Raw genomic sequence first — 19,416 nt, 5'->3', positions numbered from 1 at the left:
CAGCGATCGCTCGCTGCTGCCTTTCTCCCTCGGAATTGATGGGGTGGGGGAGCCCGGGTGGGGGTGCGTGGGTATGTGTGTGTTTTCAGACTTTTTTGCCTTTCAAAACCTGTCTGGGAAAAGAGAGCAGAGAGATCCTTCACAGTCACAATGAGAGCTGTTTTCAATAGGGTTGTCAACAAATGCCATGACAAGGTAGGAGGAAGAAGGAGGTGCTTTTTTTTTTTTTCTAAATGCACAGACACAGTTTTATTCCCCTCCTTGGCTTCACTCTGAGAAGTGGACGGGTAGCAGAAGGGCGGTTTGGGTCCGGCTGAGGCTCCACCAGGAAGAAAACGGGCGACTCTCCTGGCCTCTTCTCCCTGCTCCCGTTTTAAAGAGGTTTCTGCATGGAGATTCTGGGCAATTTCAACCAGCTCCTTGTCTTGGAGCACACTTTCCAAGAGCTCTAGAAAAGGATCATTTCCCACATTTCCAAGCAACAATAGAAAGAACATGGGGCAGGGAGTCATAGGGACTGGGTTCTAATTCTGGTTCTGCCACTTGCCTGTCACGTAATATTTAGGCAAGTTAGTCAACTTCTTAACTACATCTGTAAAATGGAAATGAAATCCTACTCCCTCCTACATAGACTGTGAGTCCCATGTGTGATTAGGACTGTGTCCAACCCGATCATCTTTTGTCTACCCCAGTGCTCAGTACAGTGCTTGACACAAAGTAAGCACTTAATGGCATAATTTAATTATTCTCAACCCATTTCTTCACTGTGCTTCTGGAATTCAACTAGGTAAATATTAATGGTCCAAGGGAAATTCTCATTATGGGCAGGGAACTTTTCTATGAATTCTGTTGTATTTTACTCTCCCAAGTGCAGTGCTCTGCACACAGGAAATACTCCATAAATACAAATGATTGACCCAGAATCCTGAAGGATGATCTCTCCCAGAATCCTCTGAGAATTGGCCTCTTCTAGGAGGAGTAAGCAGATCCAGGTGGAGGTCGTTGTAGTCTGAGAGGATCACGGCCAATTAATAACTTAGGGAGAGCTCCTTTCCTCACTCAGTCCTCTGAGGTGACCCTCTGCCTCAGTAATGTTATTGCTTCCTGAGTATCGAGTTGAATACGTGTGCTGAGATCAAAGAAAGTTCATTTCATTATTAGAGTATAATGTCCAGCCAACTGGAGATGGTTGAGAACTGGCGACCTGGCTGAAGAACCCTGCAGTGATGGTTTGCAGTTTGCCCCAAGGGCAACTGATTGCCCCATTGAGCTCAGAACCTTGAGGGAATTCTGTCTCCTACAGCAGGAAGGCTGCCGTTTAGATTCGAATCGTGGAATCCTGAATTTAGCTTCCTCTCTTTGTCTGATTGAATTACATTAGAATTCCTGGGTCTATCAGTGTTTCACTGGAAATGATGTAGGGCAATTATGACGCCTCGTACGGCTCCAAGACCACCATTCGTGGTTGATTTTTCACACAGTACTCTCTGGATTGGAGTCATCCTCTCATGGTGTAGAAGCCTGACCCCAAAGATTCTGAAGATCACCCTGGTGTCCTTGAGAAACGGATGGTGAAGGAACTTCAAGGGTGGGTTTGGGGGAGAATGATGTGGTTTTGATTTCTTGAAGTTACAGCCAAAGAGGGAGAATTCTATAGAATTTTATGACTCCATGGCCCACATGGAGCTCTCTTAAGCTGGGAGTCCCATATGGGACGGGGACTCTATCCAACCTGATTATTTTGTGTCTGTCCCAGCACTTAGTACAGTGCTTGGCACACAGTAAGTACTTAGAACATGCCGTCATCATCACTGAAGGCTTAGCCACCAACTAGTATTCCAGAGGTTGTGAGTTCTAATTCCGACACTGGCTGTCATCCACTAAGTGCAAGTTATTTGCACATTTGTGTAAATAAGAGTCCCTTACGTCTCTTGTGAGGGTGAGGGAGAATATAAGTGATTGTCTCCAATTCTGGATACTCTCTAAAGAGCTACAGAAAACACCCCACCAAGGGGTTCGTTTAGAGCCACCCGCAGGTCAAATGAGCCGAAATAGATTCTTGAGGGTGGCGGTAACAGAGAGGAGACTGATTCCCGCGAAGCTGGCCAGAGTGACTTGGCCTTAGTTTCTAAGAAAGGGCCCGACGACCTCTCGAGGCCCCTTTCAGCTTTAGGAATCTGTGATTCTATGAGAATGCCGCCAGTGTCATGCAAATCCGAACTGACTGTCATGGCAGAGAGGAAGAAGGACAGAGGTGGCAAAGTCAAAGAAACCTGGGCCAGTGCTGAGAATCGTGGGAATGTGGATATGGAAGAGATAACACTGCGAACTTTCCAGTGGTTCCTTAAATATCCAAGGGACTTCAAGGAAAGAGAGCCCACTGGTTGACAATCGGACCTGCTGTGGAGGCTGATGATTCAGCCGAGATTTTAGATGTGTCTTGGCAGATTCTTTACAGAGATCGCCAACTTGGGGATAAAACAACACAAAATGAACTCACTGCAGTAGGAGGAATTTAGGCTAAAAGGTATCTAGGATTCCCATGGTCTGTAAACACCTTGAGAGCAGGGATCGTTTCTTCCACCTCTATTGTACTGAACTTCCCCAAGAGACCTTCCTTGACTACACCCTCGTAACCTCTTCTCCCACTCCCTTCTGCATTGCCCTGATTTGCTCCCATTATTCACCCCTCAGCACTTATGTGCATATCTATAATTTATTTGTATTAATGTCTGTCTCCCCCTCTAGACTCTAAGCTCAGTGTAAGTAGGGAGTGTGTCTTCCAACTCTGTTGCACTGTGTGCTTAGTACAGTGTCTTGCACACAATAAGAGCTCAATAAATTGAACTTTCTCAGGTGCTTAGTACGGTGTACTGCACACAGTAAGTGCTCCATAAATACCATTGATTGAAAGGGAGCCAGAGGGAAGTTATGGAATCTTCTTCTTCCGAGGGGTTTATCGGCAACAGAGAAGCAGCGTGGCATAATGGATAGAGCATGGCCCTGGGGGTCAGAAGACCATGGGTTCTAATCCTGATTCCACCACTGGTCTGTTGTGGGACCTTGGACAAGTCACTTTTCTTCTCTGTGCCTCAGTTACCTCATCTGGAAAATGGGGGTTGAGAATGTGAGCTCCATGTGGGACAGGGACTGAGTCCAACCTGATGATCTTTTATCTACCCCAGTGTTTAGTACAGTGCCTGGCACATAGTAAGTGCTTAACAAATACTATCATAATTATTATTATTATTTCTTGTCTGAAGGTGGGGGATGGTGGATGAGATGACCTCTGTCCTAAGGATAAGAAGAACTACTTAAACTGTGAGCCCCTTCTGGGACAGGGACTTGGTCCAACCTAATTCACTTGAATGTACCCCCGTGCTTAGAACGGTGTTTCACACATACTGAGCACTTTAACAAAAATAACTAAAAAATAACCTATCCTGAACCCGAGCAGCCGAGTTGTTCACCATAATTGAGGGTTATTGATCTGGATGTACATATTTAGAATACCTTCCTGGATCTCAGAATTTCTTAGGAGTGGAAACCCCCTAAAGGTTGGGATCCTCCCTCTGACCCGCACCATTTTTCTGTAGCATATTTACCGCTCCCTGGGTGCTCAATGCATATTCATTGCATTGGGTCAAATTGCATTGTCCCCAAAGCTACAGCTACCCACCTTTTTATATTTAATCACACATTGTGCTTCCCTCATTCACAGCTTACTGCCTTTTTTTTTTTTTTTTGACAAGGCAACAGATGCAAAACTTTCCAAGGCTTGTCAGTTCAGTACGTAAGTGAAAAGAGGAAATCAGAGCTTCTCTTCAAAAATCTCTACCGTTAATTTTTATGAAGGATCAGGCTGGGAGCAGATACCAGATCCCTGGTGGGACTCAAATTCCAGGGCCCGGAATTTTGTTGCCGAATTTATACGGTGGGGATCCTTTAATTACTTTCACTGGAAATTTACCTGACAGGGCTTTCGCGGGGAGTGCAAGGCGGCTTCGAGGAGAACTGTTCGTCGGTTGACAGAGTCTTTGATTTTGTGCTTGGTTGCAAATTAAGTCCTTTGCCAAGGTATCCTAACGGCTGCTCGTCAGTTGCTTATGGCTCATTCATATGGAGTATTGAACACAGGCTGTTTTATCTATTTAGGAAGCTAGGAATGGAGACAAATGCTTTTGTCCGTAGTTATTGTGGTGGGTTTTTGTTTTTTTTCTCCCTTTGCAAAATAAACAGGAATATTTTGTTTTGGAGGGTAAGAAACAAACAACCTCACGGTTTGCCTGGTGTTCTTGTAAAGAGTCAGAAAACCAAACAAACCACGATTAAATAGGCAAAATCCATGAAAGCAGCAGAACAGGAATTCGGTCAGCTCTTATTCACAAGTGAAATCTATTGTGAGTGGATTATCTGCGGCAGATTTTTTTTCAGCGCTCATCAGCTGGGATCCTGCCTCTCCTCTGGTCACCTCCCATGCTGGCTCAGTGGAAAGAGCACGGGCTTGGGAGTCAGAGGTCATGGGTTCTAATCCCAGCATGGTCCTTTGTCAGTTTGGGTGACCTTGAGCAAGTCACTTCACTTCTCTGGGTTTGTTCCCTCATCTGTAAAATGTGGATGAAGACTGTGAGCCCCACGTGGGACAACCTGATCACCTTGTATCCCCCCCCAGCACTTAGAACAGTGCTTTGCACAAAGTAAGCGCTTAAATGCCATTATTTATTTATTTTATTTATGCCGTCACACTCACGGTCTGCAGGAGCCGCTCTCAACAGGTGCCCCTGACCCTGGGCCGTCTACCTGCTGTCCCAGCATGTCCCAGGCTTACCTCCCCCTGGTTGCAAGCTAAGGTTCAGCTGCCTCCCCTGCTTTCTTTATTTTAAAAGATATTTGTTAAGCACTCACTATGTGCCAGGTACTATTCTAAGCTCTGGGGTAGATACAAGTTAATCCATTTAAATGGAGTCCATGTCCCAAATGGGGCTCGCAGCCTTAATCCCCATTTTACAGATGAGGGAACTGAGGCACAGAGAAGTGAAGTGACTTGGTCACGGTCACACAGCAGACAAGTGGCAGAGCAGGGTTTAGAACTCAGATCCTTCTGACTCCCAGGCCCGTGCTGTAGCCAGTAGGCCATGCTGCTTCTCTGGTTCACATGATACCCTTTTTGTATTCAGTGTGTTCTTTCTTGGGAGTGGATGGCACTGAAAAGCCAAATCCAGGCTACCACTGAATTCAAATTCCATAAAGATGGAGAGAGGATCTGGTGCTGAATTAGACGGGGCCAAAGTTTGTAGCTGTGAAGGACAAGAGGTATCATCCACCATTTTAAAAACACTGCGTGATTTTCCCTTTGGGTAGAGGGAAGGGGTCATCAGGGACATGAGTTCAAAATTGGGGGCCCACGAAAAGCCAAGCAAGGGGAGTGAGCTGGTAGGAGGCTCTGAGCCGATGCCTGCCTCCTCCCCAGCCGGAGAACTCGGAAGCAGAGAAGGCAAGAGCACATAGACTTTCTCTTCCAGTCCTTCTTCCCTCTCTCTCTTTCTCCCCTCACCCTATTTTCCTGGGAGAGTTGCTTGGGTAGAATCCAAACCCTCGTTTCCCCACCGTGGTGGTCACTGCCAGTTATGAGCTCAGAAATCAGAAAGAAAATCCATTTTTCTTTTTCCTTTTTTTTTTTTAGTCTTAGCAGCACTCACTAATCGACTGCATCTCCAGGCTGGCTGGCTGGTTGGTTGGGCTGGTATTGCTTCCCCTCTTGGGACCCAGGAGACCGGAACCAGGGTTAGTCATCCACAAAGAGACTAAGTCAAGATGCCCTGCACAGAGCATGAGAGCTTGTAAATCAAGCAGTTAGTTTAATAGCATGTGCCATTATTCTAAAGCAGTGGGGCTGAAACGCAAAGCCAAATGGAAATAGTCAATTTGTCTATCCTTTAGTGACTGAATGACTATGTAATGTCAAGGGATGTTGGTGTTGGGGAGGAGAGAGGAGGGCAATTAGGGGAGAGAGGCCTACGGTACTTTCAGGTCTCCGAGGAGGGAAAAGTAGATTCTCTGGTTGAAACTATTCCGAGGAATTCAACTGAAATGCTTAAGGACAAACGCATAAGGACCCCATGGCAGTGTAGCCGGAAGGTAGGAACTTCCTTTGTAGTAGGGATAACTTCAGCTCTTCGATTAGGAGGAAATGAATTAGTTACTGACAGGAAGTTCTTCCTCTGCCTAACTAAACCCTCTCACTGTTATTTCAGTCTGTTTCCTCTTAGAGAGTCTAGTGAGGCAGAGGAAGAGCTTCTGTCAGAGGGATTAGGCCCCGGAACAGACAATCAAGGGAGACTATGGTGTACCCTGTTTTAGAAAGCTTTAGGAAAATAATACACACCCATCGATCTGTCTGTCATTTGACTGCTTGAGGCAGGAGACTGGACCAGAGAATCCCTTGAGAGTCTTCCCAGTTTGGGGACTCCGGGATCCGAAAGAATCGATCCTGACTCTCCTCTTCTGTGCAGGTTGGGCTAAGCAGCATGCCTAGCGGAAAGGGTCCCGACCTGGTAATCAGAGTACCTGGTTTCTAAACCTGGCTCTGTCACCAGTCACTTAAAGTCGCTTAACTTCTCCGTGCCTCAGTTTCCTCATCTGTAAAATGGGGATTCAATCCTGTTGCCTCCTACTTGGACGGTGAGCTTCACGTGGGACAGGAACAATGTCCAACCTGATTATCTTCTGTCTACCTCAGTGCTTTGTATAGTGCTTGGCACATAGTAAGTGCTTAACAAGTATGGTTTAAAAAAAAAAGAGAGATAATGCTATTTAAGTGCTTACTGTGTGCAAAGCACTGTTGTAAGCACTGAAATAATAATGATGGCATTTGTTAAGTGCTTACTATGTGCCAAGCACTGATCTCAGTGCTGGGGGGGGGATACAAGGTAATCAGGTGGGATACAAGGTAATCAGGTTGTCCCACATGGGGCTCACAGTCTTAATCCCCATTTTACAGATGAGGTAACTGAGGCACAGAGAAGTGAAATGACTTGCCCAGAGTCACACAGCTGACAAGTGGCAGAGCTGGGATTAGAATCCACCACCTCTGACTCCCAAACCCGGGCTCTTTCCACTGAGCCACGCTGCTTCATGATGGCAGCTTCCTACTGCCTCTCTCTCCACTCCTTTTTCTAAGCCCTTTCCTCCATCCTAAACTCCCTGATGGCTTGAATCTAGGCTACAATCATGCATAAGTACTAATAATAATGGTGATAAATTAGTAATAACGACTAACCATCATCTCTAGCTTGCCTTGCTTTAGAAAATTTCAGTCTTATATATCCTCTTGACAATCCCTGCCCAGGGGAGAGGGTCAAGGAAGATTCCTTCCCATTGTAAAGATGGGGAATTTAAAACTTTAAAACCAGGCACTTCAAGCTCTCTTCCCTTTCAAGTTGGTGGGGGAAGCATTTATCAGCCTACCTCCTTAAGATCTTCCAAAAAAGGAACGAGCAGCTTCGCTGAGCCAGGCCTGAAAACAGCCCTGACTTCGAGATCCTGCCTGTTTCCAGTCTTACTTAGTGGCTGGTCATCCCATTTCCTCCACTCCTGGGATTTCCAACAGACCAGCTTCCAGGGGCTGGCCAGACTGACCCTGACAGCTCTCAAAAATGCCCAAAACTCCACCTGGGTCCGGCGGGGCAGAGGGCAGAAATAAACAGGCCAAGCCCCACCAAGAAAACCTTTTAGTCCTTTTTTTCTTTTTTTTCTCCTGGTCTCCATCTCCGAGCACAGGACAGGTCTTTAAGCAGGGAAGTGGAGGGGCAGGAGCGTTAAGGGGAGGGGAGACCTGCCAGTTTGTTAGGGGTTTCATAGATGGGTCTCCCTTTCTTTCGCTCTTTCAGGTTTGGAGAAGCAAGTTTGCTAACTCGCGTTGACCCAACAGAATGAGCCTGCTCCGCGTGGCCCTGCCTGCTGCTCTTCTGTTTGAAAGGTGTTTAATTATTTCTGACAGAGTTCAGCTCCGACATCTGTTCGTGAGCAGGGAAAGCCCATTTAGGTTATCCATCACCATGACAAGTTCAACTTTTTTGGAAGCGCCTTTTTTTCCCCTTCATAATGGGGGCGGCGGGGCGGAGGGGGCAGGGGAAGGGTTGGCGGCGGAGCTCTCTTCCTCGACTTAAGCACTGGTACAAAGGTCCTCCCGATGCTCAGAGCAGGGAGACAAAAGCCAACCCCCAGACCCATTAGGCAAGGCGCCGGCCGGCCAAGCCACGCTTGGGCTTGGTTGGGGATTGCGCCGGGGCCACTCCACGCTTTAACGAAGACTGGCAAAGAATGGACAAATGTTAGTGAAGAAGCTCTGTTTCTCTGGCATTTTGGGTCCACAAAGCTCTTTTCAAACCATTTCGGTGACTAAATGAAACAGGACAGGTGGCCCTAAAATTAACACTTGGCAATTGAGCTGGGAGAGTTAATCGAATACTGAAGGAATGGATTTCCACAGGACCATTTGTTAATTAAGGAATTAATAGTAATAATAACTCTGGTATTTTTAAAGTACTTACAGTGTGCCAAACAATCGATCGTATTTACTGATGCTTAGTGCGTGCAGGCCACTGTACTACGTGCTTGGGAGAGTACAAGAGAATAGAATTGTTAGGTATGCTCCCTGCCTACAGCGAACTTACAGTCTAGAGGGAGAGATGGACATTAATATAAATTAATTACAGCTCTGTACATAAGTGCTGTGGGGCTGAGAAAGGAGAATAGAGGAAGCAAATCCAAGGGCAGACGGGAGTGGGAGAAAAGGAAATGAGGGTTTAGGGAAGATGTGCTTTCAATAAGGCTTTGAAGATGGGAAGAGCAATTGTAGGATATGAAGAGGGAGGGCGTGCCAGGCCAGAGGCAGGTTGTGGGTGAAGGTCGGCAGCGAGAGTGAACGCTGGGGTAGATACAATGTACTAGGTCAGAAACGGTCCCTGTGGCACAGCCTATGTAGGAGGAAGAGCAAGTATTGAATCCCCATTTTACAGATGAGGAAACTGAGGCTTGGCAGTAGTTTGTTGGCATGAAAAATGAACTAGAAGTCATTAGACTTGAAATCCGGTTCCAGTTCTCCGCTGATTTGTGCTACCATTTGTAAATCACTAAACTTCTCTTGGGCTCAGTTTTTCTGCCTTCGGGTTCAGAAACATGGGAATCAAAACCCCTTCTTTCTTTCCCTTTCATGTTTTAAAAATGGAATTTGCTAAGCGCCTTCTATGTGTCAAACACTGTTCTAAGCACTTCCTGGTACAAAGTAGAAACAAATAATGGGAATATCTCTAAAGGTTTGGGTGTGTAGCTCCCAATAATGCCCCTCTATTTAGGTTGTTCGTCTGCTTATCTCAAATTCCTCAGACTGGAAAAATGACAGGAAATTTTCCAGGATTAGGCTCACCTGAGAGATCCAGAACTTTCCAAGTTCTGTCCATGTGGATAGGAGTAAATGAAAATTGAGACCCTGTAGGAGTCTATTACTAGCCCAGACCCTAGTAATGATAACGGAGGTATTTGTTAAGCACTGTACTGTCAAGCACTGTGGGCTGGGCAGATGTAATGCAGTCAAATCCGGCATGGTTCCTGTACCACACCAGACACAGTTCCTATCCCCCATGGGGCTCACTGTCCAAGTCTCTGTTGGGTGGATCTGGTTATATAATAATAATAATAATAATATATTAAGCGCTTACTATGTGCAGAGCACTGTTCTGGGGTATACAGGGTAATGAGGTTGTCCCACATGAGGCTCACAGTCTTAATCCCCATTTGACAGATGAGGTAACTGAGGCACAGAGAAGTGAAGTGACTTGCCCACAGTCACCCAGCTGACAAGTGGCAGAGCCGGGATTCAAACCCATGACCTCTGACTCCCAAGCCCGGGCTCTTTCCACTGAGCCATGCTGCTTCCTGAGCCCATGGCACTTCTGTTATTCCTCCTTGATCCCCAAAATACACCACTTCTCCTTCCTTCCAACCCTCACACGGCTCCCCAGCCATGAACTTAATAATAGTAATAATAATGGTATTTGTTAATCCAGGCCCTGTTCTAAATGCTGGGGTAGATACAAGCTAATCAGGTTGGACACAGTTCCTGTCCCACATGGGACTCTCAATCTTCATCCCTATTTTACAGATGAGGGAACTGAGGCCCGGAGAAGTTAAGTGACTCGCCCGAGGTCACACAGCAGACAAGTGGTGGAGCCGGGATGAAAACCCAGATCCTTGTGACGGCCGGGCCCTATCCGCTAGGCCGTGCTGCTTCCCCTGTCAGTGCTGCTTCCTCTTCTGCTGCTGCCCCACCTTTTACAAGCTCAGTATGGTCCCGCTGAGGCATCAGACCCCACGGGCTATCATTTTGAGAAGGGATAGGATAGTGGATCGGGCAAAGTCCTGGGAGTCAGAAGGTTCTGGGTTCTAATTCCTCCTCCACCACTTGTCTGCTACGTGACCTTTGGCAAGCCACTTCTCTAGGCTTCAGTTCCCTCATCTATAAAATGGGGATTAAGAGTGTGAGCCCCATATGGGACATGGACTGTGTCCAACCTGATTTTCTTGTAGTTATCCCAGCACTTAGCACAGTGTTTGGCAAATACCATTTTAAAAAATGGGTCAAACAACTCTCTACTCAGAAGTGAGGATTAATGATTTTAGAAATTCTTGGATGACAGGGGCTGTATTTGGGAAAAGGGCTGAATCGTGTCCCCCACGAGGAATTTCTTGACCACCTGTTCTTGGGACCCAGGAAATGAAGACTAATTTTTCTCTTGGCTCACTGGGGACAGAAAAGCGTAGGAAGGGTTTGGGTTTAAATGGCAGCCTGCCGGTGTTAGCACTAGAATGGGTGATGGATGGAGGGTGGAATCTCCTTCACTCAATCAGTAGTATTTATAGAGCGCTTACTGCGTTCAGTGCGCTGTACTAAGAACTGGGGAGAGGAAAGTACAATAGAGTTGGTAGACGTGATCTCAGCCCTCAAGGAGCTTACAAGCTAATCAGGGAGACAGATATTAAATTACAGAGAGGAGAAACTCTCCTTTTCTGGAGCCTTCTAGAATCAGGAGAAAGGTTAACCTATCCACAGTGGGTTAGGTGTGGTCGCGCCAGGGAGCTGGGAGTGGACTAGATGGCTTCGTAATAATGATAATTACGGTATGTTAAGGGTTTACTATGTGCCAGGCACTGTACTAAGTGCTGGGATAGATACAAGAAAATTGGGTTGGACACGGTCCCTTATTCATTCATTCGATAGTATTTATTGAGCGCCTTACTTTGTGCAGAGCACTGTACTAAGCGCTTGGAATGTACAAATCGGCAACAGATAGAGACAGTCCCTGCCCATTGACGGGCTTACAGTCTAATCGGGGGAGACAGACAGACAAAAACAATAGCAATACATAGAATCAAGGGGATGAACATCTCATTAAAACAATAGCAATAAATAGAATCAAGGTGATGTACATCTCATTAACAAAATAAATAGGGTAATGAAAATATATACAACTGAACAAACGAGCACAGTGCTGAGGGGAAGGGAGAGGGGGAGGAGCAGAGGGAAAAGGGGGAAAAGAGGGCTTAGCTGAGGGGAGGTGAAGGGGGGGTAGAGGGGGAGCAGAGGGAAAAGGAGAAACTGTCTTATTCCCCCTTTTACAGATGAGGTAACTGAGGCACAGAGAAGGTAAGTGACTCACTCAAGGTCACACAGCAGACAACTGGTAGAGCCAGAATTAGAACCCATGACCTCCTGTCTCCCAGGCCCGTGCTCTATCCATATGCCATGTTGTTTCTCAGTTGCCTTCTATCTTGAGGATTCTCTGATTAGGATATTTTGGGGCACTGGAAAGGTCAAATGTACAATGGAGTTGATTGACACTTTCCCTGTCTACAGCAAGTTTACATTCTAGAAAGGGAATCGCCTTAGGACGCGAGGAATATATCAAGCCTTCATGAAAAGCAGCTCGTCTGGGATTGGGACAAGTTATTGCTTCCTCCAAGAAGCTGGAAGGAGAACATTTTTTTAAATTTAGTATTGAGCGCTTACTATGTGCAGAGCACTATACTAAGCGCTTGGAGCATGGAGTGAAAGTAGATGTTTAAGAAACTCAGAAGGGTAACCACCAAAGAAGGAGGAACTTGTTCCAAGGGAAATATTTCACGTTCTAGGCTAAGACAGGAGGAAATATCCTATGCCCTGTGGAGAACTGTCTCTCCTGACCCAGGTTCCTCTGGATGGATCCAGGATCAGAGCTATCCCTGGGACAAAGTGATGTGCTTCCAATGAATGGTGTAAAAAATGGAAGGATTAAAGTAGTTTTGCTTCATTAAGAAAACTGACCCCACGCCAAAAGGCAACATGCTTTCAGTGGAAGAGTCCAAAGGGTAGAGGGAAAATTGGAGTAATAAGAGAGAAGGCAGAGAACAGAAATACAAAAGATAGTAAGAAGGACAAAATGAGAGGCTGGACAGAAGGAGGGGAGAGGTGAGATGTGGGAATAAGTCAGAGCCATGGATATTGGGGGCTAAAAAGAGAGTAACCCAGGCAAGGGTACGGGGTCTAGCAGAGAGTGGAAAAGAAAAATAGTGAAAAGCAGGGAAACCAAAAAATGAAGAGGGATGTAAAAGTCTAGAGTGAAGGGAGGCTATAAAGCGGGAGCTCCCCTCCATATCTCGCGTGACTGGCACAATCTGTTTAACAGCGAACGGCCGTGTTCTTTTCTCGATGCTACCTGCAGCAGTGGCTGGGTGCTGACAGGCAGCGGGAATAAATGATAACTGACATATGGTAATGAAACCGACTTAGGCAGGACATAAGAGGAATACATCAAGGTGGCGGCAAAGCATATCTCTCCAGCAAAGCTCTGCAACTTGTTCAAGTTCATTAGCTTCAGGAAGCCCCATTTCCTCTTCATTGTTTAAATTGCAGTTTCATTCAGCTGAACTGATCCCAGTTCTCAGCTTCCAGCACGGGTTGAGGAAGATTGCTATGGCTGGACTTTTTGGGGGGGCCAGAGAAGAGAGACAGGATTTGGGGTAGGTTGTCCCATCTCTTTGGCCTCTCCCTGCTCCCTGAGATGCCAAGACACCTTGGCACTCACCATTTTTTGGCTATTTTTCCCAAACCTTCCGACTATCATGTACTACAGGGAAGGGGAAACCCCGGATGCTCGGATTCATAGAGCACATTATAGAGTTTCCGGATTGGAATATGAAATCTTTAACTGGGGCTCTGATGCGGCCCAGTTAAGGTCACTGAGCGATGCTTGAAGGAATGTAGGAACGCTTGGCCAGTTCTAAGTGCTCTAGCATGGTTTTCTGAGCACATTGAATCCTCAGGATCAAGCTACTCCTGGACTCAAAGAACTGTTGGAATGATTGACTGCAAAACCCAATGAGAGGGCCTGTCCTTTGATGCCCAGAAACCAGGCCATCTTAAATCAATCCATGGTACTTATCTCCCTATCTAGACTGTAAGCTTGTTGTGGGCAGGGAGTGGGTCTACTAACTCTGTTATATTGTACTCGCCCAAGCTCATGGCATAGTGGATAGAGCTTGGGCCTGGGAGTCAGAAGATCATGGGTTCTAATCCTGGCTCTGCCACTTGTCTGCTATGTTGCCTTGGACAAGTCACTTAACTTTGCTGGTCCTCAGTTACCTCATCTGTAAAATGGGGATTGAGACTGTTGAGCCCCACATGGGAGAGGGACTGTGTTCAACTCGATCTTCTTCTATCCCCTCCAGTGCATAGTTCAGTGTTTACCATAGTAAGTGCTTAACAAATACCATAATTATTGTCTTTATTATTATTACAGTACTCTGCACACAGTAAGTGCTCAATTTTGAGCACTTACTGTGTGCAAGCCTCTGTACTAAGCACTTGGAGGAGTACAATATAATGGAGTTGGGAGACATGGTCCCTTCCTGCAAGAGAAGGAGGAAGAAAGACATGAAAGGAAACAGGGAAAAGGGGAAGGAGGAGAAATGGGTAGTGGGATGACGGGCATGGGAGAGGGAAATGTCTCACCAGCTTTCTTTTTTTTAAATGGTATTTTTTATGCACTCACTATGCCAAACACTTACAAATGAGGTAACTGAGGCCCAGAGAAGTGAAGTGACTTGCCCTAGGTCACGCAGTAGAGAGGTGGCAGAGCAGGGATTAGAACCCAGGTCCTTCTGATGCCGGGCCTGTGCTCTTTCCAGTTGGCCATGCTGCTTCCCAGCTTCCTCTGCCGCTTCTGCCCGACAGCCCCTCTAAAAACAGAGCCCAGGAGGCACCGTTCGTCCACTCTTCTGCCCGGGTTGGCATGGAGGTGGGGGCCCTGACCCAGCTCTCCTGGCCTGTCCTGGGCTGAATCTTTCGCCAAGGTATTCAGCCAGGCGCTGGAGGTGGCTGGGGCTTCCGGGCATATTACGAGCCCGTGGGTTTGAACTTGTCACAACCCCAGCCTGCTCACACTCTTAATCCCCATTTTACAGATGAGGGAACTGAGGCCTAGTGAAGTGACATTCCCAGGGTCACACAGCAGGCAACCTAGGTCCTTCCGAGTCCCAGGCCCGTACTCTATCCAAGCAGAGTTGGTAGACACGTTCCTTTTCCCCTAAGAGCTTACAGTCTAGTGTGTATATCTCAGCTGACCATTTATTCTTTCATCTGAGTTTTCAGGGCAAATGAGAGATGGGCAGACTATGAAATTTTGGGACTTACCCATCTTCAGCCGGAAGCTAGGTTATTTATTGCTGAATTGTAGTTTCCAAATGCTTAGTACAGCGCTCTGCACACAGTAAGCGCTCAATAAATACGATCGAATGAATGAATGAATCGTAGACTGCACCAGCACGCTTCTGCCAGGATGATATTGAAGATTTCTCATTCATTTCAAGGCGATGGTAAAACCCCACTGGAAACCATAATCCCATGTCTGCTGTATGACCAGGGGCAAGTCACTTCACTTTTCTGTGCCTGTTACCTCATCTATGAAACAGGGATTAAGACCGTGAGCTCCATGCGGGACTGTGTCCAATCTGATTGGTTTCCTATCTACCCCAATGCTCAGGACGGTTTGTAGAACATAGTAAATGCTTAACAAATACCGTTAAAAAAATGGGCGGGGGATGTTTTATTTGGCAAAGAGGTAGGGGAAAAAAAGTCATTTCCCTTGGAGCAGACAGAGATGTCCTCACTCACCTTCTGGAAATGTGGCATCTGCCAGAGAGGATCCAGCTTCACTGGGGGTTGATACTTCCTCAGCATGGTGGTTCGGGTCTCGTGCACCTTCCCCCGCTGTATCTATCGCAGCAAAACACAAAATGCTCACAAGGGGCCCAGAATCCCAGAGGAGGCCGGTCAGGTGGATGAGATTGGATTATCCAAGAAGCATTTTACTTCAGGAAAGGAGACGGTGGCTTCAGGAGCTTCTTATCAGGGCTTGTTCCTCCCCCTGAAACGTCTGTCCCATTCCCTTCCCGATCCGACTCCATCCAGCTTGGTATGTGAGGGCTGAGGTGATAGCAGGACCCAATGAGTACCTGATCCCTTCAGTGTGTGAATATGTCTACAGGTGACTTGCAAACATTTTTGGTTTAGGTGTTTAGTCCTCTCCTGCTGCATGAGCTCAAAATTCTATAAATCCTAACCTTGAACTGAGTTGACTAGTAATAAGAAGAGGTAATGAGAAGCAACACGGCGTAGTGGAGAGAGCACGGGCCTGGGAGTCAGAAGAGCCTGGTTTCTAATCTCGGCTCCACTAGTCTGCTGGGTGACCTTGGGCAAGTCACTTCTCTGTGCCTCAGTTACCTTATCTGTAAAATGGGGATTAAGATTCTGAGCTCCATGTGGGACAGGGAATGTGTCCAACCTGATTAGCTTGTATCTACCCCAGGGCTTAGTACAGTGCCTGGCACATAGTAAGGGCTTAACAAAATACCATTTAAAAAAAAAAAAAAAGATCCAGGACTTCCAGGACGGCAGTGAAGAATGGTTCTCCTGAAAAACCACTCCCAAATGGTGGGTGTCCTGTCTAGTTTTGCGAATGGATTGCTGGGACTTTTCAGTTGACTTTTCAGTTAATTCAGCCTTTCAAGCAAATGTCAAGACTACCAGCCCAAACCAATTGGTTAGCAGCCTGCCCTCCCTGCCAGCCTCTTGCAGGTTGTCAAAAAAGAGGTCAGAGTTCTTTCCGACTCATGAGCAATGTACTGTCACTCACTTTTGTTGTCCAGGTGAATGGTTATCTGTGAGGCTACAGTGGTGTGCATACCTAAGGATTTCTTGATAATTCCGAGGTCACCTTGACACATGATTCCCCGGTGATGAAAAATCAGTCATAAATAGATCAGGCTCCAGTGGATTTTCCAACATGCTAGCCCGAAGCTGCCGAAAAATAACCGTGAATTTCTACAAGTCTTGAGATTCTTGCACTTGGGTTATAAAACGAAGTTTGAAACAACAATTATCCCATTGAAATGGATCATTACCATATTAACGTGCCTCTTCCTCAAGCCATTAACTGATAGACCAGTCATTGGCTGCTTTGAAATGTCATTCCGGCATTGCTACATTTACAGGCTGACATTTCAGACTCTCCAGCTCTAAGAACTGGACTCAGGGAGGAAAGACCTAAAACCCAGATTTGTTCTGAGGCAGGCCAATGCCAAGAGAGGCGCCACCCTCCAGCCAGTTGAGTTGGATGCGGCCGAGTTCTGGTCAGTTGCCTACCTCAGAATTTGGCAGTCTCTCTCTTTGGGCTTTAGTCCATTGAGACTCCTCCTACGGAAGGCTGGTGGGTTAATGGCATGTATTAAGTCCTTCCTATGTGCTGAACACTGTGCTAAGTGCTGGAGTAGAGTCAAAAGGATCATATCACACATAGCCTGTGACCCACCAGGGGCTCAGCCATCTACGAGGGAGGGAGAGCAGGAATCTTATCCCCTTGTATTGATGAGGAAACTGAGGGATGGAGAGGTTGTGACTTGCTCACGTGCTTACAGTCCAGTACTGAGATCCTGTCTGCTCTGTTAAAACAATGCAACCCTGAGGTTGGTGATGGGGAGGAGGGGTCATGAGGGATGTACATTTTTTTTTCAACAATTAGAGTAAAGTAAGCTCCTTGTGCATAGGGATCGTGTCCCTTCTTTAGGTTGTAGTTTCCCAAGCACTTAGTACAGAATACTGCACTCAATAAATACTGTTACCACTATTAGAGAAGCAGCGTGGCCTAGTGGATACAGCACGAGTCTGGGAGTCGGAAGGACCTAAGTTCTAGTCCTGGCTCCTCCACTTGTCTGCTGTGTGACCTTGGAAAAGTCACTTGTCTGTTCCTCAATTATCTGTAAAATAAGGTTAAGACTGTGGGCCCTATGTGGGACAGGGACAGTGTCCAACCCGACCATCTAACCCAGTGCTTTAGTACAGTGCCTGGCACCTAGTAAGTGCTTAATAATAATTATGGTCTGTAAGCGCTTACTAGGTGAAAAACACTCTACTAAGTGCTGGGGAGGATACAGTCAAATTGGGTTGGACACAGTCCCTGTCCCGCATCCCCAAATACCACAATTACTACTGTGGTGCTATTTCATTACTACTGAAACCCCAAGCTTGCTGCTGAAACATTACATGCTTTCACACTGCTAAACCCTTTGAGTGATTGATTCTTTGTCCAGCAATAACCCCAGGCTCGTGCCTGTCACCCGAGTGACCCGAGATGCCAGTGGGAGGTGGTTGATGCCAAATGGCTCCAAACTTCCCACTCAGGGTTTTCACTGGAGTCGGTGGCTGGGCTTATGACAGGAGGGCCTGAGGAGTCTGGATTTTTGCAAACTGAGCTCCTCTACTCAAGAGGTCACCGAAGAGTTCCTCTCAGGGAGTGTCTGTTTTTACCTTCGTGTTTTTCTCCACATTCTGGGCTTTTGCAGCTTTTTTTTGTTCCTCCAACCAAAGCCGCTGGTACTTGTACTGAAGGATATCAAACAGGGGAGTGGACGGCCTGAAACGAAGCCAAAATCCAGTGTTAGAAGAGAGCAAAGGGGTGTGTCCTCTTCAGCACAGGACAGGACCGAGTAGGGCAGGGCAGAACCGTCCTCTCTGGTGAAACCCAAAAATTCTTGAAAAGCATCTCCGGTGGGCTGGAAAGTGGGACCAACTGCCTTTGGGAGTCGTCGGTAGCTTCCGATTCTGTCTTTCTCCATGCATTAGACTTTCCTGGGGAACAAATGCCTCCAAGCTGAGCCTGATTACTTTCTCCTGCTGCAGAATTCTCATGTGCAACTATCACCAGCCCTCTAGCTTGCTATGGAACAGAAGAACCCCAAGCAACTCTTTCAAACCTGGAAGGGGGCTATCCTATGGACTTGGGGTAAAATCTGAACTCGAGGAACCAGCAGAGCAGCCAGCTTAAATGTGCAGAATGGGCTGCCCCCTCCCTCTCCTAATTGTTTATTTGATCTCTTGGATAGAAAATGAGAAAATATAAATGCAGACTAAGGTCTATCTTTCCCAATCCCATGATCCCAGGGAGTCCCACTGAGCCCCCTAGCTGTCCGGAACAGGGTTCCTGAATGAGCAAATGAAAGCTGGGACTCAACAATCAATCAATCAATTGTAATTACTGAGGGCCTACTGGGTGCAGAGCACTGGGAGAGTACAATATAACAGAGTTGCTAGACACGTTGCCTGCCCACGGTGAGCTTGCTTGAAGACAAGCCACCCAGAGGAGCGCATTTGAGGCAGAAGAGGAAAGTCCTCAGTTTTTTGGTCCAGTGGAATCTCAAGTCTCCAAATGAGACTTTGCCTTGTTAGAGACAAGCTAGGGACTGGCATGCTGCATGCGGTTCCAGCAGGAGGATGATGAGGAGGATCGTGGTATTTAAGTGCTTACTGTGTGCCAGGCACTGTACGAAGCACTGGGGTGGATCAAGCAAATCAAGTTGACGTGTTCCCTGTCCTACATAGGGCTCCCGGTCTCAATCTGCACTTAACAGATGAGGGAACTGAGAAGTGCAGTGACTTACCCATGATCACACAGCAGACAAGTGGTGAAGCCTGGATCAGAACCCATGACCTTCTGACTCCCCGGGCCGTGCTCTATCCACCTCTGTTCCTTTTAGAGGAGGTGGTAGGGAAAGGCTAGATCGCCTCAACAGTAGGTGAGGGGATTGCTTTGGCATACCACCAGGCCCTGAAAGGGCCCATGTCTTGTTCAAGCCAGGGATGGGAAAACGGGGAACGATAGGGCCAAAGTGTCAGTTAATCATATTTATTGAGTGCTTACCGTGTGCAGAGTACTGTACTAAGCACTTGGGAGAGTAAAGTATAAAAATATAACAGACCCATTCCCTGCCCACAATGAGCCTAGAGGATTTTCTTGTCTCCCAGCACCCCCTGGGAAGAAGGAAGGC

The 19,416-nt window shown here is 46.9% G+C and overlaps 1 protein-coding gene and 1 long non-coding RNA gene across 2 annotated transcripts in view; one reads left to right on the top strand and one right to left on the bottom strand.

Annotated features, from left to right (window-relative positions):
* The window catches only part of CFAP77 (cilia and flagella associated protein 77), a 63,794-nt gene that overhangs the window by 12,199 nt on the left and 32,179 nt on the right, over positions 1-19,416 (bottom strand). Inside the window, exons 4-5 of the mRNA XM_029063561.1 lie at positions 17,900-18,005; positions 15,209-15,310 (exon numbers count right to left, since the gene is read on the bottom strand). Coding sequence (XP_028919394.1) covers positions 15,209-15,310; positions 17,900-18,005 — 208 coding nt within the window. The remainder of the gene's footprint in view (positions 1-15,208; positions 15,311-17,899; positions 18,006-19,416) is intronic.
* LOC114811083 lies at positions 1,407-8,044 on the top strand. The gene is made up of 3 exons (XR_003758785.2): positions 1,407-1,588; positions 3,753-3,934; positions 7,890-8,044. It is a non-coding gene; the product is annotated as an uncharacterized LOC114811083 (long non-coding RNA).

This window comes from Ornithorhynchus anatinus, chromosome 4, assembly GCF_004115215.2.
Source record: "Ornithorhynchus anatinus isolate Pmale09 chromosome 4, mOrnAna1.pri.v4, whole genome shotgun sequence".
NCBI classification, from domain to species: Eukaryota; Metazoa; Chordata; class Mammalia; order Monotremata; family Ornithorhynchidae; genus Ornithorhynchus; species Ornithorhynchus anatinus.
The sequence above is the reverse complement of the archived record's forward strand: the minus strand, read 5'-3'. Positions and strand labels throughout refer to the sequence as shown.